The sequence below is a fragment of the Marmota flaviventris genome, chromosome 8, assembly GCF_047511675.1.
Source record: "Marmota flaviventris isolate mMarFla1 chromosome 8, mMarFla1.hap1, whole genome shotgun sequence".
NCBI lineage: Eukaryota > Metazoa > Chordata > Mammalia > Rodentia > Sciuridae > Marmota > Marmota flaviventris.
The window spans coordinates 96,121,538-96,148,368 of NC_092505.1; the positions used below are offsets into that span (position 1 = coordinate 96,121,538).

The 26,831-nt window shown below is 35.8% G+C and overlaps 1 protein-coding gene across 3 annotated transcripts; it reads right to left on the minus strand.

Annotated features, from left to right (window-relative positions):
• Window positions 1-765: 765 nt before the first annotated feature.
• On the minus strand, window positions 766-25,451 carry Skil (SKI like proto-oncogene). Of its 3 annotated transcripts, none has more exons than XM_071615479.1 (7): window positions 25,287-25,451; window positions 21,927-23,691; window positions 11,627-11,721; window positions 9,785-10,017; window positions 6,603-6,823; window positions 5,937-6,092; window positions 766-5,072 (listed from the first exon to the last, which is right to left on the minus strand). In XM_071615479.1, the coding sequence occupies exons 2-7, from the start codon at window positions 23,022-23,024 to the stop codon at window positions 4,914-4,916; spliced, it is 1,962 nt and encodes a 653-aa protein (XP_071471580.1). In that variant the 5' UTR covers window positions 23,025-23,691; window positions 25,287-25,451; the 3' UTR covers window positions 766-4,913. The 3 variants fall into 3 exon arrangements, with proteins under 3 accessions (XP_071471580.1, XP_071471578.1, XP_071471579.1); XM_071615477.1 differs by having other exon boundaries at window positions 5,868-6,092; XM_071615478.1 differs by lacking the exon at window positions 25,287-25,451 and adding an exon at window positions 23,797-24,244 and having other exon boundaries at window positions 5,868-6,092.
• Between the last annotated feature and the right edge of the window lie 1,380 nt (window positions 25,452-26,831).

The window sequence follows — 26,831 nt, forward strand, 5'->3', positions numbered from 1 at the left end:
CATTTGGGTAAGTCGAACACCCTGTCCTGAGAGTTGTATGGACACATCCACAGTCAGGAACTGAGTGCCTATCAACACTCAGTGCCACAGGAGAGCTCAGAAGCAGGTCCTTAAGCACAATCCAGTTTTCAAATGATTTTAGCCCCAGGTAACATCCGTATAAAGAGCTAGGCTCTATATTTTTGACTCTCAGATACTCTATGACACTTATTGCTTTAAGCTGCTAAATTTGAGGGTGATCTGTTAATGTAGCAATAATTTATACCTGGGGTGAGGAAAAAAGATGCTAAGGTGAAGAGTTCAAGTGTCATGAAATAGAATAATGACAAATTGCTGATTATTTCACCACCTAAAATATTATATAAAATTTCATTTTATTTTTAAAAAGGCTTTCAAGTTGGCTGGGGATATAGCTCAGTTGGTATAGTGCTTGCCTCACATGCACAAGGCCCTGGGTTCAGTCCCCAGCACCACCAAAAAAAATGGTTTTCAAGTTAATCAGTGTGTAATAACAGACTGTAAAGAAAAATAATATCGGGCTGGGGATGTGGCTCAAGGGTAGCGCGCTCGCCAGGCATGCGTGCAGCCCGGGTTAGATCCTCAGCACCACATACAAACAAAGATGTTGTGTCCGCAGAAAACTAAAAAAAATAAATATTAAAATTCTCTCTCTCTCCCTGTTTAAAAAAAAAAAGAAAAATAATATCAATTATAGAATACAAGGTAGCTTGTTTAACACAGGATACTGAGATGACTTGAATCAAATTTCGTTGGCATTAAAAGTTTTTATTTGGAATTTGATCCACAATCTATACAAGTTATTTACAAGACATGAAAATGGAAAACAGCACAAAATACAATTGAGGTATAAGCTAAGAGCACAGTATGTCATGTTTCAATAAATATAATTCAAAATTTGTAAACTAAGTGACCAGATAGATGAGTCATTTTTTTAGTAAAACCATATAAAATATTTATTTCACGTGAGGTAGAGGACAGTTTTGTGTGTCATGTAATGCAACCAACCACAGCAATTTTAATCTTAAAACTGTACATCATTGGCAAAATTATAAATTGAATTGTGGTCAATATATTTAACAATTTGTTTCAACAGTTGCAGAACAGTTAATTCATTTACTGCCTTCACAGGTTAAAAATTCAGAAATAATTTAAGACTACTATTTTGGCATAAAATTATCAAGATAAACAAATACTCCTAACAAGATAGTTAAAAGCAAGTATATTTTATTTTTCACAAATTCTAATTTCCCCAAAAAATGCCCTAGACTTAGCAATTAATTTAGTAGGATGCTTTTACTAGAACTACTTTAAGTATGCTGTGCTTTATTTTCAAGTGAGGTATCTCTATTGAAGAAAAAAAATCTTATAAATTCATCTTATATTAAACTACTTTGTTTTCTGGGCTTCATTTTAAAAAATTTTTTTTTTTTACATTTCTAATTGAAAACCAGTAGCACTACATAAGACATTTAATTCTATTCCTAAGCAGGCTTCAAACTGCATTATATTGTTTAGAAGCCAGTTAAGTGGAAAGATTTTACAAAAAAAGAAAAAGACTGTCCTTTTAAAGAAGATGCATTATAAAATACCCATATGCTTTTCTCCCAATAGTGGAAAGGCTTAAGTATTCTATACTAGAAAAAGAAAATTTTAAGCAGTTTATTCAATTTACCAACATATAATACAGCAGCTGTATGTCCCTTATTGCTGATAGCTTCAATAAAAACTATTAACAAGTAGTTCCAAGCACAGGAATAGATGTACAGTCTGAGCACAGTTTTTCATTATAGTAATTTTAATGTCCTGTCATGTGGATTAAATGCATAAAGGGCAAATAAAAAAGTGAGCATTCTTCCCTAAGTAATCAGAACATCTTATCATTAAGAAAATTTCAGAAGCTGAGCAAAATCTTCAGTATTAGCTTTGCCATTAATTCTAGGGAAATACTTTGAGCCTGTTTTATATTACTTGAGTTTCCTTGTCCTTTTACTTTCCTTCAAACAGAAGCCACAGATGTGCAAACAAATTGGTTGTTCTGTCATCTCTTCTAAAAGATATGGATAACCTGCAAATATCATAGTACTTGGTCTATTTCACCTACTTTACTTGTTTTATAATTCAATATGTACAAATGATTTTATCTAAACTGGTAATATATTAAATATGCTATAAAATTAGTTCAAGAAGAATAAAACATCCTAATTTTCATGGACACAGAAATTTAAGCAAAAGAATATGCTTTACAAAAATTAAAGCACAAATCAAACTTATGTTGGTTGGTCAAACTTTTCATAGTGTTAGAAGTTGCCATTTGTGAAATTAGGGTGGCTTAAGAGCTTCCTCATTGACAGCAGGAGGTTTTCCATTTAATACCTTTATAGATTTGGTACATTTTTTCATAAAGTTTAGATTATAGATACGCTATCACTACTCAAATTAAAAATCACTCATCACCCAGTAAGCTAAAATTGTCTTTTTTCCTTCTAAAGATGCTCTACCAAAATTCTTTATAGGCTGATCTTTTAATGCAGCTTTTTAAACATTTTTATTTCTCCTAAAAAGAATAATATTATGAAATCTGAGGAAAAATCTGCTTGCAAGTGAACTTGGCACACAAAAACTAACACCAAAACAAACTAAGCTAGCAATCAGCACACAAAAGCATGCAAAGCATAGAATAATAAGTTTTATATGGATAAGATACTTCAGCAGAGGTCACTTTTAAAAGTATTACAAAAACTTCTACATTGTTTTCAAGCTATATGGTGCAATTTAACTTAAAGTTACTTTTAACAATAACAGGTATATTTACAATTGACTAGAAAACTATTTTCAAGGAAGTTAGAAACATATGGCACATCAATGAATCTTCTGGAAAACAAAGACTATATGTCACATGGCAAGTTTTATTACATGAAGGACTATAAAAAATATTTCTTTACTCAATTTTAAATCAAGAATTTATAAATAATTTAATGGTGTTACCACTTAGAATTCTAAAGTAACCCATTTCAAAGATTAAGCAATTTATTTTAGAAGTTTTGGGTTGAAACTTAGGTTAAGCTTATAATTTATTAAGTAACATAAGCAGAAAGGTTTTGAGGAAATTAAAAAAATAAATGAAATTATAGGTGCTTGAGTATATCTACCAAAAAGCTGAGTTATGACAAAACTAATTCACAGCTAAAATAAAACTATATTATAAATGTTTGTGATTCTTCTTTCTCCATATCTAAATCAATGGCACTGGGAGGATATGTCATTTTTAACATATTTCTGCTTGTCATTTTCACATTGTTCCTCCTTGAGGAGATTTCAAGAATCAACCAATTAAGCTATAGGGTTAACACAGTAAAGCTCAAATGAAAATCACACATTATATAGAAAATAAACTACATTTTGTGAAGTACAAAAGTTCTTTTTGGATATATGAGTACCATTAAGCAAAATATGAAAATAACTAGTTAAATGATAACCTAGTAAATTTTTGAAATTCTATACCATTAGAGTATAAGCCTTCTGTGCTGAAAATAGTATGTAACTTTAACTCTAGCTGATTTATTTTTAAAATAAATTTAGATCTCTTCAGTAATTTCATATAGTACCTTATGAGAACATGAAAAACAAAAAACTCATGGAATACTAATCAATCTTCCTTCAGAAAACTTAATATTGAGAATTTTACTTAATAACTAACTACTGTGAGATTTGCTATTAAAAACATTTTTTAGACTTCTTGTGCAAAAAAAAAGTGCAGATGTTGCCCTTCCCCAAAATATGAAATTCCTTTGCCATCTAAAAATTATCCAGAAACCTTTCAGTAGCAGATAACTAAAGTGACCTATATTAACCTATCAGATACTAGCAGTTTACTGTAAATTCCTGATTTTGATATCAAAGAGCAATTGAAAATGGTCCATTCGTGCAAATTTGGTAAGATAACATTTAAACATACAAAAGTCCAAAATAACCTCAAGGTGTTTAATATTTTATAATTTAAAGAAAAACAAATCCATTATATAAATTTTAGTAAAGACCCATAACTACATATGAAAACTGTACAGGATTATGGATTGTATAGAAACCAATGTACATTAATGGAATCAGTTTTCTCAAGAACATTAATATTTTCACACCACTATTAACACCATTAAAAAGCTCAGAAATTATTTTTCTGAAGTCACTACAAAAAAATTCTAAATATAATCACATTTAAATTGAAAGACAAATTACAACGCTTCTTGTGTTTAGCAGCAAAGCATAACTAACAAAGCATGTTATCTTTGCCCATTGTGTACAAGGGTGGGCTATAACTTCATCAATGAAATTCCTCTTAGAAGACACCAAAAAGAAAACTGGTGGAAATTCAGTTCCACAATCTGAACAAAGTAAAAGCAAATTTTGCATATAATAATGAATGTACTATATCAATTCAGAAAGGAGTTTGTGTTGGTGAGAAAAATGGAGACTCAACTCCTCAAGTAGTTCTATATTACATATTTTAATTATAATACCACCATTTTATCTAAAGTTGAGTTTGAAATATGGATAAACAAAATTGATCACTATTTTCCATCACATAATGCAGCTTTTAAAAAGTATACAATTATTAATTTTGCATTAGAAATATAGGTAATTATCTACTAGTTGAAACCATATACTACTGTTAACAAGCTGAGTGAAAAAAAGTACAAAGAAACATACATTTCATTCATTTGGAAAATGTAAAAATTTATGTACTAATATATAATCTCTTCACTTTCTCTGATCTACAAATGGACAGAAAGCCTATTTATCTTCATGCAGATAAGATGTTCAGGATTCAATCACCAAAGCAAGCAACAAACAAAAAACCCTGTCAGTAATACACAAATTAATCTCTTTCATGGTTTCTATTCTTTAGCAGTCTTTGATGATTTCAAAATTTGCAGCTTTAGCTCTTTTATCATCATCTCTAACTTCTGTCTTGCCTCCCGTTCCTGTCTGAGTTCATCTTGGAGTTCTTGTCTATCAGCCTCAGCATGGTCCAATCTCTGTCTCAGCTCTGCCAACTGTGTGATTTAAAAGGCTTTGTCAGTTTTCATTAGTTTTATTTTTCAATTTAATCTTTCTATCATGGTAAAAAGCTATTTTCAAATTATTTTTTTAAAAATTAACTATTTCATACATGTCACAATCCCCTTGAATATCTAATACTTTTAATTTGACACAACATTGAGGAAAAAGCAAAGGATCAAAAGGAAAGAACACCTTCATAGTACTTGCAAAATGCCCTACACTTTACTATTTCTCCCTATCACAATGTGATTGTTCATCTTCCCTGAATTGTTAGCTACTATTAACAACAACAAAAAAAATTTATTTATTTTTTTGCCTCCAGTGCTTCTGAATATAGTAGAAAACAGTTAAAGCTTATTAATTTGTTGATTTGAAAGTCCAAATACTACATTAAGATGTTTGTTTATTAATTTTATGGTGCTTTGGATCAAACCCAGGGCCTCAGGCATGCTGAGTGGGTGCTCTATCACTGGGCTACATCCCAGTCCAAAATAATATAAAATTTTATATTCAGATTGAGAATAATGATTTAGGTAATCATAATTGAGATTAATGATTTAGGTAATTAAATTTACAGAAACACAATAAAAGTTTAAAGTAAGAAAGTAACAAAGGTCAAAAAACTATCTTGAGACAATAACAGCATGAAGTTGCACTTAGCAGAAGAACTATTTTGAAATCTAGCCTAGCAAAATGAACTTAACAAAAAGGAATTCCTTTAATACAGAAGAAATAGTTTCCACTTCCATGCTGAAAGAGCATCTTCATACAAACTGAATAACTCTTACCTGTGCTGCATATTCAGCCTCTTTGTCTTTCTCTAAATTTGAGTCACAGGTACATTTTTGCTTCATTACCTGCTCCAATTTTTTCTCCAAGTCTTTCTGTTCAACATAAAATTCTTCCATTCGTTGAGCATGTTCATTCTGCAAAGATTCAAGCTCTTTCTGCAAATTCTGTTGTTCTTCAGTGAGTTCCTTCATAGCTTTTGAACTACTCAACATTTCCACCTCCTATAACATAAACAATCACAATATAATTTTTACTTTATTTCTATCATTTAAAAATTTCAGTTCAGAAAATATTTAAGCTGGGCATGGTAGCACATGCCCCTAATTCCAGCTATTTAGGATGCTGAGGCAGGAGGATCACAAGTTTGAGGTCAGCCTCAGCAATTTAGTGAGACCCTGTCTCAAAATTAAAAATTGGAAGGGCTGAAGATATAGCTAGTGGCAAAGAGCCTTGAGTTCAATCCCTAGTACCACCAAAAAAAAAAAGAAAAGAAAAAAGAAAGAAAGAAAAACAAACCTAAATTCCAACTATCTTATTATCTATTTTCTTTAAAAAATTTAAAGTATGTTAAAATTGCTTATCGGTGTCAACTCTGAACGATCTTAAGTACATTTGCAATACCCCACCTTCACTTTCCTTATTAATAATATGCAAAAGTGTTTTCTTCACAATGTATCATTGTGAAAATAATAATTAGATAATAATTTTATTATCTTAGATAATAATTTTACCATCTGAAGTTGTTGCTTCTTTTGCAAAATTGAGTTCAGCTTCTCCTGTTGTTTTACATAAGTTCTCATTACTTCTTCCATGATTTTCCCCTTATCATCCTCACAAATAACATCTTTGACAAGAAATGAAGATGAAGCTTCATCATGCTTGCTTGAGTCTCTTGTGCAAGTAGCAGACTCTGATTTCTTTTTACTTGTAGAATTATGTGAGACCAATGGATCTTTGAGAGGACAAAAAAAAAATCAAATAAGGTATGAATATCACTGTTTTAAAAGTCACTAGAACAATCCATAAATCAAATTAAGAAAACAAGTTTATTTACAAATCAAAAGAACAAAACACTTAATAAATTTAAGAAAGAAAGATTTGTACAATGACTTATGAACCATCACCTAAAGAAATAAAAAATCTGAATACATGAGAAGATATCCCATGTTCGTGACTGAAGACCTTAATATTAAAATAGCAGTACTCCCTAAATTGACTAACTCATGCACCCCTATCAAAACATTCAGGTTGTGTTTTTGTTTTTGTTTTTGTTTTGTAGAAATTGTCAAGCATATTTTAAGATTCGCATGGAAATTCAAGGAATCCAAAATAGCCAAAATAACCCTAAAAATAATAATAAAGTTGGAGGACTCAACTCCCCATTTCAAAGCTCAAGTTACAAAAATGAAGATTGTTGGAAATACTAGCCTAAGAACAGACAAATTAGTAGGAAAAAAATTCTGAGTCCAGAAATAAACACATCCACACTTTTGTAGGCAATCATTTTTTGACTAAGGTGCCAAAGACAATGTTATCAAGCAAACATAGTCTTTTCAACAAATGTGAAACTGTATTCCCTTGCAAATGAATAGGACTGGACCTCATACCATATATAAAAATTAACATGGAGTGAAGACCTAATTGTAAGAGCTACGACTCTTAAATGTAAATCTTCCTAACCCTGGATTAGGCAATGGTTTTTTTAGATATGAAACCTAAAGCAAGTAATCAAAGAAAATAAATTGGACTTCACAAAAACTAAAAACTGCTATGCTTCAAGGGTCACTAACAAGAAAGCAAAAAGAAAACTCACAAAATAGCAAATTATATACGTGATAAGGATCTAGTATCCTAAATACATAAAGAACTCTTACAACTCAATAGTGAAGAGATAACCCAATCTAAAAATAAGCAAAGAATTTGAAAAGACTTTTCTCCAAAGAAAATACACAATGTCCAGAAAAATACAAAGCTACTCAACATCATTAGTAGTTGGTGAATTACAAATCAAAACCACAATGAAATACCACTTCACAACCTACAATGGCTTAATTGAAAGACAGACAAAAACAAGTACTGACAAAAAGATGTGCAGAAATTAACTCTCACAAGCTACTAACAGGAATATAAAATAATACAGGTGCTTGGAAAAGTTTGACTGTCCCTGAATATGTAAACATATTTGACCACATGATCCAGCAATTCTACTCCTACATATTTACTCAAAAGAACTGAAAACATGTCCACACTACAACTTGTACGCAGTTTGCACAATAGCATTATTCATAATAACTGAAAACTAGACAAAATGCAACTATCAATCAACTGAAAGGATAAATGAAATATGATATCTCCATAAAATGGAATATTAAGCCATAAAAAGAAAAGTACTGATACATGCAACACATTCTGAAAAAATAGTGAAAGAAGTCAAACACAAAGCCACATTGTATGATTATTTTAGTGTGAAATGTCTAGAATAGGCAAATCCATACGACAGAAACAAATTAGTGACTGCCAAAGACTATAGGATAAAAGAATTGTGTGTGATTGCTACAGGATTGTAGAATTTCCTTTTAGAGTGATGAAAATGTTCTGGAATTAAATAGTTGTGATGGCTGCAAAACTTTGTGATTTACTAAAAACCACTAAACTGAACACTTTAAAGGGGTAAACCTTAGTATGGAAATTATATCTCAACTAGTTTCTAAAAAATCACTAGAATTTAAGAAATAAAATAAATTAATTAATTAAATTTGCATTATAATGCAAAGAAAACCAAGTTTTGAAAATCTCAAAATGAGGGCTGGATATGTAACTCAGTAGTAAGCAAGCACAAAATGCATATTTCAATCCCTAGTACCATTTAAAAAAAAACCCCTCAAAGTATTAAAGTATAGAAATTTCTCAAGAATCTCAATTCTCTGTGAAAACAGTTAAATGAGGCCTCTCCAACTGTTCCAAAGCAGCTAAAATAACTGTCACACCGCCTAAGCACTAAGCAAAGCTGTGCTTCTACGTGGAATGTAACACAGGTAGTATTTGAGTAGACATGTCTCATTTAGTCCATAGTGTTTTTAAAAAAATATTTATTTTTTAGTTGTAGTTGGACACAATACCTTTATTTTAACGTGGTGCTGAAGATCGAACCCAGGGCCCCTCACACACCAGGGAAGCGCTCTACCACTGAGCCACGACCCCAGCCCTAGTCCACAGTATTTTAAAAGGCATGGTGGATTAAAAAGTGTTTTTTTTTTCTTTTAGATAACCAGTTAGCATTCTGCATTTATGCCATCTGGCTGGCTCCCATAACTTTCAATCCTTGCTTTATTCCATGACTTAAGTTTCTCTGGGCTCTATATCTAACCACTGTTACTTATGTATTATTTCTGAAAGTTCATTAAATGGTTTCTAAGTTCATAATAAGTTAAGGGGAAGGGGAAAGCCAGGCACGGTGGCATACACCTGTCATCCCAGCAGCTTGGGAGGCTGAGACAGGAGGATTGTGAGTCCAAAGCCAGCCTCAGCAGCTTAATGAGACACTAAGCAACTCAGTGAGACACTACTTCTAAATAAAATACAAAAAGGGGCTGGGAGCGTTGCTCAGTGGTTGAGTACCTCTGAGATCAATCCCCCATACCAAAAACAAACAAACAAACAAAAACCTACTAAAGAATCTGACAGCAAGAAAAGGCAGGAATGAAAAAAATGACAAAAATCACTTGCAATATGAAACTATATAGCCTATGAATATCTATCTCATTAGCTTCCGTAGCTATCCTCATCCTAAAAAAGTACAGAAATCACCCTGAGCTTTGAAAGGTGACATTTTTAAGGTAAAAGTTTCAATTATCTGTAAAAAGCATACATTTTTTAGATATCTGATTTTTAAATATAATTCCTGAATACTCACCTAATTGACTGTATAATTCTCTATTTGTTTTTAAATCCATTTTCTCCTGTTCCTCAAGTGAGACATCTGGGTAAGACACTGTTTTTTGGTGTTTATTATTAATGTGAGGCTTCTCTGGCTGTCTTGAAAAGGACTTACTTGCCTCTGTCTTTGTGACCTCTTTAGACTGGGATACAGCAGAAGTAAGTGAGACATTTGGAGCAACCACTTTATCACACATGTATAAGTAGTAGCTGAAAATAAAGAAAACCAAGATAAGACACATATTACATATTACATTTAGGTACAAGTCAAAATCAATTTCTTTTTTTACCAAAATATACACTATAACAACTCAGAAAACAGGTCACATAAAAAAGATTTCTTGGGGAAAAATCAGTATTTTAGGCATTAAAATCAAATTATAAGGAAGTTTTGTTATTCTGCAAGTAATTTCTTACACTAAAGAGATACTTACTGGGGGGGGGGGGGGGGGGAGTCTTTTCTCCTTCCCTTAAAACCACTGGAGAACTAAAAGCATGCCGCACTTCACAGAGCTGCAGAATAGTTCTGAGTAGCAAGTGAGGTTTACTCCAGAAAGAGAACAGACTATATGCTACTTCTTGGAGTTTGGATATGAGGTGTCCCCAGAAAAAGCTCCTGTGTTAATGCAGGAATGTTCAGATGTGAAATGCTTAGATTATGAGAGCCATAACCTAATAAGTGGGTGGTTCACTGAATGCATTAATAATTTCAAAGGATTAATTGGGTGGTAATTGTAGGCAAGTGAGACATGGCTAGAAGAAATGGGCTATTGGAGGCATACCCTTGGGGGATGTCCCCTGGCTCCCCACTCTCTGTCTTCTTTCTAGCTGCCATGACCTGAAAGCTTCCCTCCACTAGAGCTTCTACCATGCTGTTCTGTCTCACTGGGGCCCAGAGCAATGGAGTCCAAAGACCATAGACTGAACTGAACATCTGAAACTGTGCACTCAAAATAAAATTTTCCTCCTATAAACTGTTCTTATCAGGTATTTTTGTCACAGAGGTGAAAAAGCTGACTAATACACTACTTGCCCACCAACCATCCCAAACCCTTGCTCTTTGCTAGAGTGGGGCTGCTTTAGTCACCCATTCCATGACTGACATAATATCCATGTTAGTCCAGTGAAGAGCTCCCAGGGTCCTTCTTCTACAATTCAGAAAGAGAGAACAGGGACCATGTATTCTGCCCAGGTACTAGGAAATCTCCTTGTAGCAAACTCCACAGATCAATCTTAGTAGTACTTAAAAGACTAGTACTTCCTATTTATTTGATAAAACAGAATAAAAAATCTCAAAAATTAAGATTAAAAGAATAACTATTACTTTGGGTCATAGCTCACATAAAATTGCTCAGTCTATTATCTGCAAGGCTCATAGAACAAATTTGAGCTAGATATTTAACTATATTTTAACTATAATCTAAATAAACTTTAGTGAAAAGATATAACCATTTCACTAATAGTTTATCCCCTAAACCTCAGATGCTCTCTTATACCTCATTTTCATTGTATGGGACATCTACATTGTTCCTCTTTATCAATTTCATGAACGCTACATCTGAAAACTCAGTATTCTGCTAAAAAAAAAAATTCACAAATTTAATAGTACCCAAAAGACCTTCGTTGAATGCAATAGGTTTAACAGTGATTTTATACAAGTGTACCTTCTTAAAAACAATTTTGAATTTTTGAAGATAATCCATTAACAAGAAAGCCTAACATCATACAGTAAATTCCTAGTTCCCAGAATAGTAACTGGCAGATACCTATTTAATGAATAAATGGATGAATGAACAACAAATAAATAAATGCCACTCACCTGGGATGTAAAAAAGAGTGTGTCTGAGAAACATGGTCACCTTCCTGTTTTATAACAGGATACCATGATTGTAATTCCATTCCTGGTGTATCTGTCTGCAGAAAAATGTTGAAAGGAAAGTTTATTGAAGGGCAAATTTATTTATTTATTTATTTATTTGAGATTATATATATACATGTATACATAATATATGTATATATATATATACACACACATAAATTTATTTAAGTTTTATTCACAATCCAAATACACACACACACACACACATATATATATATATATATATATATATATATATATATATATATATATATATATATATATCTCACTCTCCCAAATGCTGGAGATCAAACCCAGGGCCTCACACAGGCTAAGTAAGTACTCTATCACTAAGCTACAGCCTCAGCCCTTCATGGTTAATTTTATATGTCAACTTGAAGAGGCCACAAGGTAAAGAGGAATTACATTCTTAACAATCACCTTCTAGTAAGACAGTCTCTCCTTAAATTACCATGCCTAATCACCTGAAACTCAAAAGGGTTTGCTACATGAACTACCGTACCATAGGAAGTTTCAATATGCCTGTTAACATGGATTACCAGAAATGACCTCATCAAATGTCATACATGTGGAATCTATTTTAAACAAGAGTACTATGTGAATGTACAGCCTTGAGAACTTTGATTCTTATTCTTGTTATTATAGTCAACTAGACTGTATCCCACTCCTATAGTGTCTATTAGACTTGTAACTATATAACATTCTACACAATAAGTACTTTGGCAAATTAAACCCAAAACCACTTTGTTTGTTAATAAGTATCAGTAAACCATATTTCTTTATAAATATGGCAAACTTTTTTTTTCACCTCAATGCTGAAGGATGAGCTATATGTGTAAATAAAGGAAGAGAAAAAAGGATAACTTGCAGAAGGTAACTGACAATTTAATGAACATCCACCTATTAAGAATTTTATACATCCTGCTTCATTCTAACCAATACAATTTGATGTAAGTTTCATTCACAATCCAAATCTAGTGTCTATTCTACAATGTCCCTAAACTTTAAATTCTACTTTAAGTAACTGCCAGCATATTTACTTATTTTTAAATATTCATCACTCTTAATTCCCTTTCTTTATTTTTTAATTCTCAAGTCAATCCACTAAGAGAGTCACAAACCATAGGTTCTAAGAAAATTTGCCTTTAAGATTATCTAGTGTATGTAGTCTCTAGCCAATGTCTGAATTACCTATTCAACCCTAAGTGGCTATCTGGTCTCTGATGGAACAACCCCCTGAGGTCAAAAACATTCTTAACTTGAATTTTCAATACCTAGCACCCTGTCTTTCATTCAAGTATTCACTTTCAAGAGTCTCTTTCATATTTGATATCCTATGTTCATGGAAAGAAGTCCAACAGTCTGCATTTTATCAGATACACAAATTAAATAATAAAATGATAGGGACATGTACACACTAACCATAATAAAATGCTGCAAGTTAATTTACCTAATATGCTGTGGTAAGCCACAAACACATTTATAACAAATTATCCTAACTGCATGTTTAAAAGAATTAAGAAAAGCACATATTATACAACAAAACATTCACAAACATGCCAGATTTTCTGTTCTAGTCTGCATTTGTATCAACATACAAATTAGGTTTTTAAAAATATATATAAAATTAAATGACACAGCAGTAATGCTACTGATCAGGAATAAAAATCAGATAACCAAGATATGAGCCATCTATTGACTTTCATCTCTTACATTTCAACTTGGGAATTTGAATTTAATTTAAACATTAAAATAAAACACATTATGTGATTTGGTAATGGAGAGATGATCACTTAGTAGCTTAAGTTAGAACCTTAACATTTCTAAATGCTTTTATTGCTCATCTTCCCCACCATTAACTACCCCAAAATGAATAGATGGCATTTCACTTCACACATGTAAGCAAAATTTCAGACATATTATTTCATTCCAAAGATTCTTTAAAGTCATAAAACTCCAAATAATAGCTAGGAAAGCAAAATTTAAACAACCATAAAATGTACAGTTATTTTTTTTTAATTTTGTCTTTAATATTTATTTATTTATTTATTTATTTTTAATTGATTTTTTTTAAATACATGACAGCGGAATGCATTTCAATTCTTATTACACATATAAAGCATAATGTTTCATATCTGTATATAAACTATGTTCACACCAATTCATATCTTCATACATGTACTTTGGAACTAACCTATGCCCTTCAGTAGATGAATGGATAAAAAAATGTGGCATATATACACAATGGAATATTACTCAGCAATAAAAGAGAATAAAATCATGGCATTTGCAGGTAAATGGGTGGAGTTGGAAAATATAATGCTAAATGAAGTTAGCCAATCCCAAAAAAACAAATGCTGCATGTTTTCTCTGATATAAGGTGACTGACTCATAGTGGGGTAGGGAGGGGAAGCATGGGAGGAATAGACAAACTCTAGATAGGGCAGAGGGGTGGGGAGGGGAGGAGAGGGGGCAGGGGGTTAGCAATGATGGTGGAATGTGAGGTACAGTTAATTTTTAATAAGTAAAAATTTTAGTAATTAAAAAACTTTAGAAAATGTGTTTTACAAAAGTTTCTCTAAATTTCTGCATCTTATTACGGTCTTTATACACATGACTCTGATAATTGGATTTTCTAGTTAAAAAAACATTGTATTTTGGTAATATAATGCACATTAGTCTCATAATAATAAATAATTTAGAGCACTTGACTTATTTACAAAAAAGTCACCACTTTTTAAATACATAAGCAATTCCACCCACTCAGCACCACTGTTCTCATACAAATATTCCAATCTGTACCAACAAAAATAAACCAAAACCTTTAGAAGTCCTAGACAAATGCTCAATAATAAACTTTGTTTTGGGATGGACACTCTAGTTTTTCATTATGGCATCCAGGTAAATAATATAATTTCAAAGTCCTAAAGACAAAATGCTTCAAAATACTGAAGGAATTTCCAAAGAATAAAGCTTTTTAAAAAAATATATGGAAATTACTTATTAAAATAATTTAAAAGGCACTAAAAATGATAAAAATTAATTTTTGTATCCCTAAGACAGTAAGTAGGTTCATAAATTTAACAGTCTATCATCCTAATGGAATGATTATGTAAGAAGTAAAATATAGTGCACATTACTTTATACTAGCCCAACATAAATCATTATCAAGCTTACCAAACACATGACTGGATACATACGTAGGAAATAATTCTTTGGGTACAAAGTGAATATATATGTCAGGTCTTTTTAATACACAAGCCATTCAAGTGTCCAATAAATGATTTTCAGAAGTATAAAAAAGACACCCTACTAGACAGCTGCCAACAACTCTTACTGAAGAAACCAAATCCCTCTGTACAGCATCAGGTTTCAATACTTCCAACATGTTGTGAATGAGTGTCTCAACAACTGAAACGGAATAGTGTTACAAGGTAACAAATAGCTACTTATGAGATTTTAAGGCTTAGTCTTGAGCCTCACTTCATTGTAATCATTAGAATTAATCAACCTAATGCAAAACTGGGACAATATGATCTAAGCATCTGCACTAACTTATCAAAAATGGATTTTCAGGAGTCACAGCAATGCCTGCTGTTCCCACAGACTGAAAGATCATACCACCTACCTCACAAAGCCGATTTGAGGTTTGAAGTGCTTAAAATTACTCACAGGAAAAGCAAAGGATCATGTTCTTAAAAATAAATGTGCAACTATTATCTTACATTCTTCACGTGAAACTATTAGTCTGTCAGTCCCCTCATAACTTAAAAGCAAAAAGCTGATAAAAATCCTGTTAATTCCCAGGACTTCAAATATATATATATACACACATATATTTTATAATATATATACACACACACACACACACACACACATATATATATATATTTCTCTCTCTCTCTCTCTCACACACACACACAGGAATTCTGTGGTGTTCAAAACATTTAATATGCAACTATGTAGAATCCTCAATGTCATAAATGTATTTTCACTGAAATGTCAAAACTTTTAATCTGAATAAGTACAAGACTACTTTTTTCTCATCTTAGTAGGTATGCTTTTTAAAAAATTATGACCCCAGATTATTTGGGCCTTCAAACAATGTTAACTGGCAACATCAAAATGGAAATTAATTAATCTTACTATATGTGATATTCTCTATTTTTCTATTTTATTCTATTTCATGTTTTTTTTAAATGCAGGTGACCCATTAAATTGATTTCATGACCCTCCTGACCCCTTTCAACTGGGTTCTCAACAGAATTAGAAATGCCCCAAGGCATTCTTTGTATGTATGTAGTGAATCAATTTCTCTCCAACCATGTAGAATGGTGCATGTATAATGGTACTAAGTACCATCCTCAAGAGAACCTGACCTCACTCAAATCACATATCCTGTAGGACTTACTACTCCCCTCATAGAACCCCAGACAAGAAAGGCTTGAAAAGCTACAGTTCGAAAAGAAACTCAGACCTAATATATATATATATATATATATATATATATATATATATATATATATATATATACATACATACATACATACATATACATACATATATATAAAAGTTGTTTGTTTTTATCACAAGTCTACAAAATGCTGAAGAGGGCTGGGATTGCGGTTCAATGGTAGAGTACTTGCCCAGCACAGGTGAGTCACTGGGTTCGATTCCCAGCACCACATAAAAAAAACTAAACATATGATATGTCAAGAGCTATGTAATGTTTTAAACAACCAATAAAAAAAAAATTTAAAAAAAGCTAAACAAAATAAAGGTATTGTGTCCATCTACAACTAAAAATATGTTTTTAAAAAATGCTAACAATTCTATTTTAAATGCTAAAAATGAATACAGATTCTGCATTTCTGAAAAGAGAGGCACTATTCTCAATGCCACTATTCTAAAGATATCCAATAAAATGTCAGGAAAAGAGAGGATCTACAAAACCTGCTATTAACAGGAAGAGCTCCAAAACTTAATTACTCTAAACTCAATACAAAGGCTCAGGAAGAAAATAGAAAAGATATTCTAAGTGAAATTCTTATCTAATCCAAATGGACTGTGGGTGTCTATCATTTAAAACCTCAAAGTGATCTCATGGAACAGGCACTATCTCCATGAGAACCAATCAATGTACCTTCTCAGGTTGTAAATCTAAAATAATAAAAATGTTTGAAAAATGTTTCTATTTCTTATAAAAATCCTATTTCACACTTTCATCCTGTATACTTTATTTTGGTAAGTAAATATCCAACTAGTGTACTGTGTACAAACAACTAAATGAGAGATACATTTGAACCCAGTATACGGTTATCTTATTTGTCTTAGAAAAATCTTCACATAATTCTAGGAAAGCTGAATATGATTGGGGGAAGAAGGAATCCCCAAATAAATATGCATACTTCAATATTCATTGAAATACCATCCTAAATTTTTTTTGTGTGTATGGAGTACTGGGGATTGAACCCATCATGGGGACTCTACCACTGAGGTACAGCCCCAGCCCTTTTTATTTTTTATTTTGAGACAGAATCTCACTAAATTGAACTTGCAATCCTCCTGCCTCAGCCTTCTGAGTCCCTGGAATTACACAGGTGCCTGGCCATCCTACATTTCTATAGTAAAGACTTTTAACTTCCAAATACTTTCAGATTCATTCTCTCATTTAATGAGTTACATTAATAGTCTATGTGTAAAATATATGTACTTAAAGGTTAAACCATTTTTTAAAAATCCCAATACTTTAAAATATAGTTAGTGTTGTTTAAGAAAAAAATTATTCAGTTAAAAAAATTAAGAATCCATTGAGAGCCTCTGACATGCCAGGATCTAAAGTAGTTTGTGGGGCAAGGCAGTTAATCTCTAAACTCATAAAGACAGTCATTAACTCCAAAAAGTTAGACAATATTCACAGTCATTCCTCATAGGAGCACAATTACTTCACCTGACTCTGACCTTATCTCCAATTGATCAAAATTTGTGCTAATCACAAAATGCAAACTATACCACTGAAGTAACAAATTACCATGAAATCTACCATAATAACTACTAGAACACATTTTGTCCCATCACAACTCTCTGTAGTTGTCCTGACCTCATTTAGATTCATACTAAGAAACACATTTCCTAAGTAATTGTACAACAGCTTGCAAGAAGGGAGAGATTTTTGTACTGTAATTTGAGATTTTTGTACTCAAAAAAACCTCTGCAGAAATGAAGAATTGAAATGAAAATGCAAAACTAAAGGCAGGAAAACAACTAATAAGCTTTCAGGAAAGTTTGTCTTGGCTTCTTCCCTCCACCCCCACTTTTTCTTTTTTTTTTTTTTTTTTTTTTTGTGTGTGTGTGTGTGTGCGCTAGAGATCAAACCCAGGACCCTGTATATGCTAAGCTTATGTTCTCACTGAACTATCCTCCCAATCAGGGGAAATTTTTTTAAGAATTCTATTTGCAACAAAGATAACCTATATTTTTTCCCTAACTATAAAGTAAAAAATATACTAATAGTAGTCCAGTCTGAGTACTATAAATCTAAGTTTAATACATTTATAAGGGTATATATCATCCTTCATTTAGTAAAGTGGAAATTGCTAGCCATATGCTATTAAATTATTAGCCATATGCTTCAATAGCCATATGCTATTGAAGCATCACCTATAATTTTTTTATTAATTGACTATAAATGGTCTAACAGGCTTGAAAATAATCTTAAAGAAATATCACCCTTCAAATTTTATTTACAAATGATCGATTTGCTTAGCAACCTTTATTCCATGACAAAAATTAATTTGATCTAATTCTGATTTGTTTGAATACCCACTGATAATGTGAAAAAGAATCAGGAATGATATTTTCCCACATATTTGTGCACTATAAGATACAATATCCATTTTTCTATAAAATCACAAAAAGCTCATTTCGAACAGTAAGATATGCAGAGCAACCTAGGCAGGTCTAAAATCAAGTATATTTTTTACAACCTGAATGAGAAAGAGTTCATAATATACCCTTAGTTTCCTCAAAAAGTAAATTCAGTTCCTTACTTAGAGCACTGACCTTATACAACTTATTTCTCCCAACTAAATATAGCTCCTATGCAAATTAAACAGTTATTAGCTATGCAAGTAAGTAGTTTGTTGGTCATTGCTAATATAATTTTCATCCTTAAAATAATTAAGTTGCTACTCTTCAATCAATCATCTATTTTCAGGTTTTTTTTAAATCCAAAAACAGTACTTTGACTATATAAACTATATAAGCATATCAAATTACACTAGTATTCACACTAAACATAAGGCCCTTTATGTAACAGGCTATTATATTTAGCATAGTTTAAAAAAAAAAAAAAAAAGGCCTGGTCTTACTTTATAAAATGAGCTCCCTCTGGTCAACTGTTTGGTCACCAACTCACTGACACACAGAAGATAATGAAAAAAAGGTTCCCTAATCAAGGACTATTTCCTTATCCCCTTTCCCAGTTAAATATCTTAGTCTATGTTGATATGTGTAAGCTAATACAGAATTTTAGAACCATTATACTAAGGTAAGTTGATAAGAAAAGTTAGTGTTCCTCAAAATTTTGTTTCTGCTACTACATTTGCTTCAAGAAGAAGGGAAAATTACCAGACTTCAAGACAGAAGATCCTGAATTCAACTCCTGATTCTACCATCTATCAGCTATATAGCCAGGAACATGTTACATCTGAGACTGATTTCTCATATGAGAGGAAGAAATATTCTAACTTGCTTTCCTCACAGACCTTCAAAATACTACCTCACAAAGTTTTGAATAGTAAATTTTTTTAAATGTGCAGTGGGGTAAGCATAACTTTATTAAAAAAAATCAAGTATATATTAAACATGAACCAAAAAGACTTAAGATCTGATTGTTGAAAATTTTCTTAAATTCCTTTAAATTCCTTTGATTCACATAAAATTGGAAGCAATATTAAAATATAAAAAGCAAACTGCTAGCCAGGTGTGGTGATGCACATCTGTAATCCCATCAACTCAGGAGGCTGAAGCAGGAGAATCACAAGTTCAACTTAGTGAGACCCTGTCTCAAAATAAAAAATAATTAGGATAGGGGTGTAGTTCAGTGATAGAATGCCCCTGGGTTTGCCCCAGTGCACAAAAAAAGAAAAAGAAAAAAAAATTGAAAGAAAATGTTGCAAAAAATGCAAAATATAACATGGCAAAGAGATGGGAGAAAAAAAACCTCACTCTCTCTCCCAAAATCAAAAGTGTATTCAAATTAATAAATTCTGGGACAATAATGGACTACTTCCCAGATAAAGGATGGATTCAATTTTAACCAAATCTCACCACATTCAGTTTCAGTTAATTTGCCCACTATCTTTTTCCCCCACTCAACCCTTTACCATGGTTCCGTTTTTTTACACAAACACAGATTAGGAATAGAGGCAAGGTGGTTTATCCAAAACATACTTATGTCAAGAATAACAAAGATTCAAAAAAGAATATCTGACAAATAATATGACTACCTACAGAAATATAAGCATAGAGTCTCTACTTATAGTTTGGGGGCAAAGATAACATAAGTATCAAAAAGGGTCATTTCACATTGTGAAAACAGATGACCTCTGAGCACAAACTTCAGTATTGCAGAAATACAGCTGTAAGCAAGTTTCAAACTTTTGAGTACTGGCTTGAAGTCAGGAGAGCTTTAAAACTAGTTAATAACTATACCTCAATCTAGTAGCCACTGGCAAGGAATTTAAAGTACTAACCTTTTGGGAAGCAACAAACTACTCTAAATGAGTCTAAAAGTCTACCATCTTCATTGAGTTTCAGAAGCAAAACATTGTCTTAAAACTATGCTAAGTAAATTTCCCTGAAAATCTTAAAGAGTACGATGATAAAGCTCAAGACATCTAATTTTAAATTCTAATTCAGCCCTAACTTTGCTATGAACAACTTTGGGTCAGCCATTTAATATGCTCATTCATTTCTTCTATAAAACAAGACACAGATAAGGACAAGCAATAAAAATTAATAGTGAAAAAATTTAAAGTTTTAAACAAAACATGCCAGCCTTTTGTTATAAGAATTAAATAAATCATATATATAAAAGTGCTCAGGAGCAATGCATGCTACATTTTAAACCATGAAGCGTTTGGTATTGTTACTATATATCAATTTAAAATCAAGTAGGAAGATACATACATAACAAGATCAAATAGTACTTAATAATTCAAATCATCTATTACCAGGCATTCAAATTCTTAATTAGAATGAAGATATTAACTTAGCCTATGAAATAATGCAGTGAAAAGAATAGTAAGTTTCAGATCTTTTTGCTAATAGCTTGTTATATTAATACTTTATTAATGTAAAATAAACTTCTTCATTCTAGTTGTGTCATAAATTTTAAAAATTATTCCTTACTTTAAAAAAAATATCTTGGGCTAGGCACAGTAGTGCATGTCTGTCCCAGCAACTCAGAAGGCTGAGGCAGGAGCATCCCAAGTTCAAGCCCAGCCTCAGAAACAGGAAGAACCCCAACAACTCAGTGAAATTCTATCTCAATATAAAAAATAAAAAGGACTGGGGAGGTAGCTCAGTGGTAAATCTCCCCAGGATTCAATTCCCTGTACCAAAAATAAATACCTTGGTTACTAGAATCACAAATACTTCAGATAAATGTTTTTTTTCTATTTGTTTCCAACATTGATCAAGCCTGAATATTCAACCATATAAACATCAGGTTTAAACATAAACATAGCCATGCCTTTGAAAAATGCTATTTTGGGCCCACATAAGAAATGTTTGGGCTAGTCATTATATCATTTGCAAATGGAGATAACACCATAATACCAAAGTGTAAATTATCTTGAGTCCTAAGAAAACAATATATTTAGTCATCAAGAAGCAGGATGTGTGAAAATGACAATAGGACCAAAACAAAGCCCAACTCTTCCACTCCCTGACTATACAATTTTGGGAACTGCGACTCATCTCAAACTCTGCCACTCATCTCAACCTCATTTTTTCTGTGAAATGGGAATAATCCTACAATCCACAAGGTTGTTTGGAAGGTTAAATAGGAAAACACTTTATAGCCTAAAAATTATAATACAGATGTAATATGACATTGATTTGTGTCATGTTGTTGCATAGGCAGTATTTTTCTTAACAATGTGTAAATTATACTCTAAATATAAAATTTTGATTTCAAAGTAAACTATTACCCTTGTTCAAAATTGCTACTTGCCTTGGATTGAGTTCTTTTTCCATTTCTCACACTAAACTTCTCCTTCATTTCTTCTAAAATTATCTTCAGTTTCTTTTCTTCAGGTGTCCCCAAGTATTTTTGGTTCACATGAAGGTAACAATGCCATTTGGCTGATTCAAAGCCCCAGTGGCAAGTTCTTTTGTCAGGTGATCTGTGAGAATGCATCACAAATGTCTGGGGTGCAAACATTCCACAGCACTCCAGACACTGAATACACGGAGCATCGGGCTGAACATAAAACTGAGGTGCAAAGAGACCCTGACATTTGCCCAAGCATTCATGTTCCACTTCAAAGGCACTGCCAGTTTCCTTTAACTGGGCCAATGAGTTTTTAGCAGGAAGTACACTACCATTTTGAGGAAAAGTTCGTGGCCGCAATAAAGCATTACACAGTCTTTGTGCATCAGTTAATGTGATCAGCCCACAGGATGGAGCATTGAAAGGAAGTATTCCCAGGACCTTTAAGATATGAAGCTGGTCTGAAGTACACCTTGAACAATATATATATAACTCATCACAAACTGTATTTATTTGCTGAAGTGAAAATTCTCGGAGAACAGAATTTAAGACTTGGGGCAAACAGAGTCTCTTTTCTCCTCCAACTTGAAAACAAGAAATAGATTCCCCTTCCAAAACAGTCTGGGTGAGCTCTGTGGAGCTATCGGAAGGGATGAGCAGTGGGCCAGGAAGAACCTGAGGAGATGGAAGAGGCAAAAATACAGTAGGTGACATGCTTTCTTGGGAATACCGAGCAGAAAATGCTGCTGGTCCACCCAAAGAGCTCTGACTACTTAAATGGAATTGTGCCAATGTATGTTTCAAACTGGGATTTAAATTTAAAGGTTCAGGCACAGAAGTACAGGTCCGCTTGACAGGCTCTCCATCAGTTTCCATAGGTGCTTCTCCATAGTCATCCAAGTGTTCCTTCTTTACCGTTGGCACCTTGTTTATCATTTTTCCATTTGCATGAAAGTCTGTCATCATTTTTTTCACTGGCGGGCTGCCATCATCTCCCATCCCATTCAGTTTTTTATTTGAGCCCTGAACTAAGGAGAAATTTGCCTGTAGGTTTTCCATTGCTATGCTATTGTGTTAAATAATTAAGTCTGAGATTTGCATTTTTATTTAGTTGCTTATTTGAAGAAGAATAACTGTATCAAATACTTTTAACCTATTCATAAAAAATTATAAATTTCCAAAAGGAAATCTTCTTACCCAATAGATTTTGCAACTTTGTTTTGGTTCTGCTTATCCTAGTATAATTTCACTGCAAATACTACAAAATGTCTCTTTTTGCTTCTAGTAATAAATATAATCTTAAGAGGTACACTTCTGAGGAGGCTTTCCTTGGATTCTTCATATATATGTAAAATAACATTACCAATTTCTCAATTCAAGAGGTCCAGCTTCAATGCAATGGTTTGGTTAATCTTTTTTTTTTTTTTTTTAAGCAAAGCATGTGTAAAGTTTATGCCATTGATGTTTCATAAAACCTAGACTCCAACCTGTCAAAATAATGCAAACAAATTTAATTTTTACTACCAAGATACCAAAAAAGGAGAGGGGGAGTATCCCCTCTAAAAATGGTTGGTTGGTCTGTGCTGACAAATTGAAGCCTTGTATAAATCTTCACACCAGTAAGGGCCTCTAGCTTCACTTGAACTTCTACAATCAAAAATGATACTTAACAAAAAAACTGCCCAATTGTCTTCAAGAATTACACTTCATTCTTCTTTAAATTAATCTGGAAGAGAAAGGGGATAGAGGAAGAGTTACATTTGAATTTGCTCCAGAGGCCAAAGGGTCAGTTTGAAACCAGTTTCTTAATCTTAAACTAAGTTCACTTTACCAAAGGTGACACTTGAGTGATTTCTTCAAATCTAACACCAAGTAACTAGAAGAAGCTTCATTTAAATAGGAAGGTGGGCAAAGGGAGCAAAAATATCCCTCAAAAAGAGTAACGCTACTCAAATTCAGAATATGAAAAACCTTAAACAGATGATCTCAACCGAAACTCAGTACCAGAGGCTTTCTCAGTTACACTACTATAACTAAAATATAACCCATTATTTCATCTAATTTTTTAAAAAACATAATTTCATTCATCTCCCCCCAAAAAAACATAGGAGTTAATGTAAGTAACTAAGTTACAATCTCAAGTGCATTGATTCATCTAATCAACGTATGCTATCTTTCTAAAATGACTGTAGGCAAAAATTAACTTTCCCTTTAAAAGATTAGTAATTTTGCTTAATGGAAGCCAAAAGCTGTAAGGCTCTATGCCTGGGAATCTCCATCCTTGAACAAGATTAATCCGGGACAAAAAACACAAGGCAGACAGACCTCACAAAGAATGCAAATGGAGGAAGAGAGAAAAAGAAAAGATTCTTCCACTTCCTCCTTTAAAGAATACCCAAAAGAAATCCAATAAATAGAAATTTTTGCTCTCCAAACTCCCAGCAGTTTACCTTAAAACAAACCCAAAGGATTAAGGACGAAAGTCACTAGCCATCCTACTGACTTTCGCCACCATAAGGACACCTCATCCAATGCAGGCCAAGGAAGAGGGCAGGAGACATGACCTAGAATGGGGGAGCCCCTAAAACCCTGAAGCACTCCGCCCACGCAAAGCCACCCACCCGTCTTTCACCCGAAATGGGGAAGACAAGGAGCTTAGAGTGCCGGGACCTCTGGGGGGTGTGAAAAGGGGTGGAGGGAAGTAGAGAGAGGAGTCCCCCAACCCCCACCCGCGAGCCTGGGATCACCCCAAGTGTCCTCCCCACATCGCCCACTACCGGGCCGCGGGGTGAACGATGGAAATCCCCCGCGCACCCTCTCCCCGGGAAGTTCTCCGGCATTACCCCAGCGCCCCTAGGGCTACACCTCCCCCCGCCGGCCCTGAGCCAGACCCAACTGGGGACCGCGCGCAGGTTGGCCGCCCAGCCCAGATCCCTTGCCGCTCGGACTGACCAGCCAGGTCGAGCCCCGGGCATCCCCGCGGTGCGCAGACGGGCGGGTGTGGGGGCGGTGACCGGCGTCCAGGTCTCCGGGGTCCAGGCGTCTCTGGTCAAGTGCAACACCCTCCCCTGCCTGCGCTCACCGCCCGGGATCTACCAGGCTTGATCCACCGTGGGACGTCCGCCCCGCGACCCCTCTGGCCACGACCCCGCCCGGACCTGCGCATCCGAACCCCGGACTCTGTGGTCTCCGCGCCCCGGGAAGCTCCACCAGCTTTGTTAACTCCCACCACCCCAGTCGCCGCCGTCGGGCTCCCTGGAGGTCGCGCACCCCTCGCCTCCCGCCGCCTCCGCCGCGTTCCCCCGCGAGCTGGGGCCGCACCTGTGCCCGCCGCCGCCGTCGCCGCTCGCCCGCTCCCTTCGGCTGTGCCGGCGCCGCTCCGAACCCCACACACATCGCTACACACAGCCCTCTGACGTCACCGTGCCCTCGGCCCGCCCACGTCACTGCGGAGACACACGGCTTCCCGCAGACGCCGCCGCCGTCTCCGGCCGCCCGGGGGAGAGCGAGGGCGGCGGGGAGGGGGAGGGGGAGGGAACCGAGCCAGCGGCGGCCCCGCGCGCGCGAGCCCGCCGGCGTCGCCGCCCCCTCGCGGCTCCGAGTCCCTTCGGGGACGCGCGCGCCGTCTGGCCTATTGTGGCTCCTCAGGGATCCCCCCCTCCCCGCTCTGTCCCCCCGCGCGCGCGCCCCACCCCTCAGGCGCGCGCCCGGCGCTCCTGGCCCAGCGCGCCGTCTGGGCGGCTGGCGCGCGGCGCTGTCTGCGGTGCACCCGGCGCAGACAGGATGTTCCCTCCCCGCCCCACCCCCACCGCCGCCCTCCCTCCTTCCTTCCTCGAGTCGCCCAGCCGGCTGTCTGGGGCCGCCACAGCCCCACCCCCGCCCCACCCGCGGCTCTGTGGTGACGGGCCAGACCCGGGGGCGCCCTGGCCGCTCGGCCGTCGCGCGACAGGGAGGGAGGGGGCAGGGCGGCCGCTGGGTGCACTGTGCGCGACCCCAGCAGCCGGCCGGGCGGAGGCAGAGCGCCGCTGCCCGAGGTCAGGCGCGGGCGACCCTCCCCCCGCGGACCGCAGCTGGGCCGCCCCGCCCCGGAGGTAGCCGGGCGGCAGCCGCCCTGCAGCGCGCCCGGTGTTGGCCTCGCTCCCCCGGGCCCGCCTCGCGGGGCCTCCCACCCGGCTGCCCTCGCCCCCGCGGGGCCTCCTGCCCGAGGGCCGCCCTGCCAGCTGCCGGCGCTCCGCCCCGCCCCGGCGGCCTCCACCCAGACGCCTTCCCCCGGCTGACCTCCATCCGCCATCGGGCCAGGCGGGCGGGGTGGCCAAAGTTCCGGCAAAACCGAGGGGAAACACTTCTGTCCCCCGCTTCTCAGCCTCCCACCCCACCAGGCTGCCTCCTCGGTTCCTACAGGGAGCTATAAATTACATGTTTTTGCAGTGTTTGCCGAAGGGGTTTGGACTCGGGGTTTTTGTTTTTGAGAGAGAAGACGAGGTGGGGAAAGATAACGACTAACAGCTCTCGGCCCGCGACCCTCAGGGCCGTGTGGGGTGGGGGTGGCCAGTTAGCAGACTGAACTCTGCCGAGCTGCTCCGTCACATTTCGAAACACCGAGAAATCCCCTTTTCTCCACCCCACCGCAAGATCAGGAACTGAAATAGTCCACCGAGTAGCAGTAGGCTGACTTCAGGAGGGACTCGAGCTTTGACCTTTCTTTTTTTTTTTTTTTTTTCTCCGCTCATTTTCGTTCGATTTCTTGTTTCGGGGCTGCTCCTATGGTGGGGGTCCACATTTGGAGTCTGCGACTGGTACTCGTAGTTTTATTCCCCTCTTTTCCTCTCCACAGGCCCACCAAAGACTCACAAGCCTCTTATCCTC

Excerpts from the sequence above, each read along its gene's own strand:
- Skil (XM_071615477.1), bottom strand. The coding sequence starts at position 23,024 with ATGGAAAACCTACAGGCAAATTTCTCCTTAGTTCAGGGCTCAAATAAA. Across the intron at positions 11,722-21,926 it reads GAAAAAGAACTCAATCCAAG|ACAGATACACCAGGAATGGA; the intron begins GCAAGTAGCAAT and ends ATTTTTCTGCAG. Across the intron at positions 5,073-5,867 it reads AGGCTGAATATGCAGCACAG|TTGGCAGAGCTGAGACAGAG; the intron begins GTAAGAGTTATT and ends TAAATCACACAG.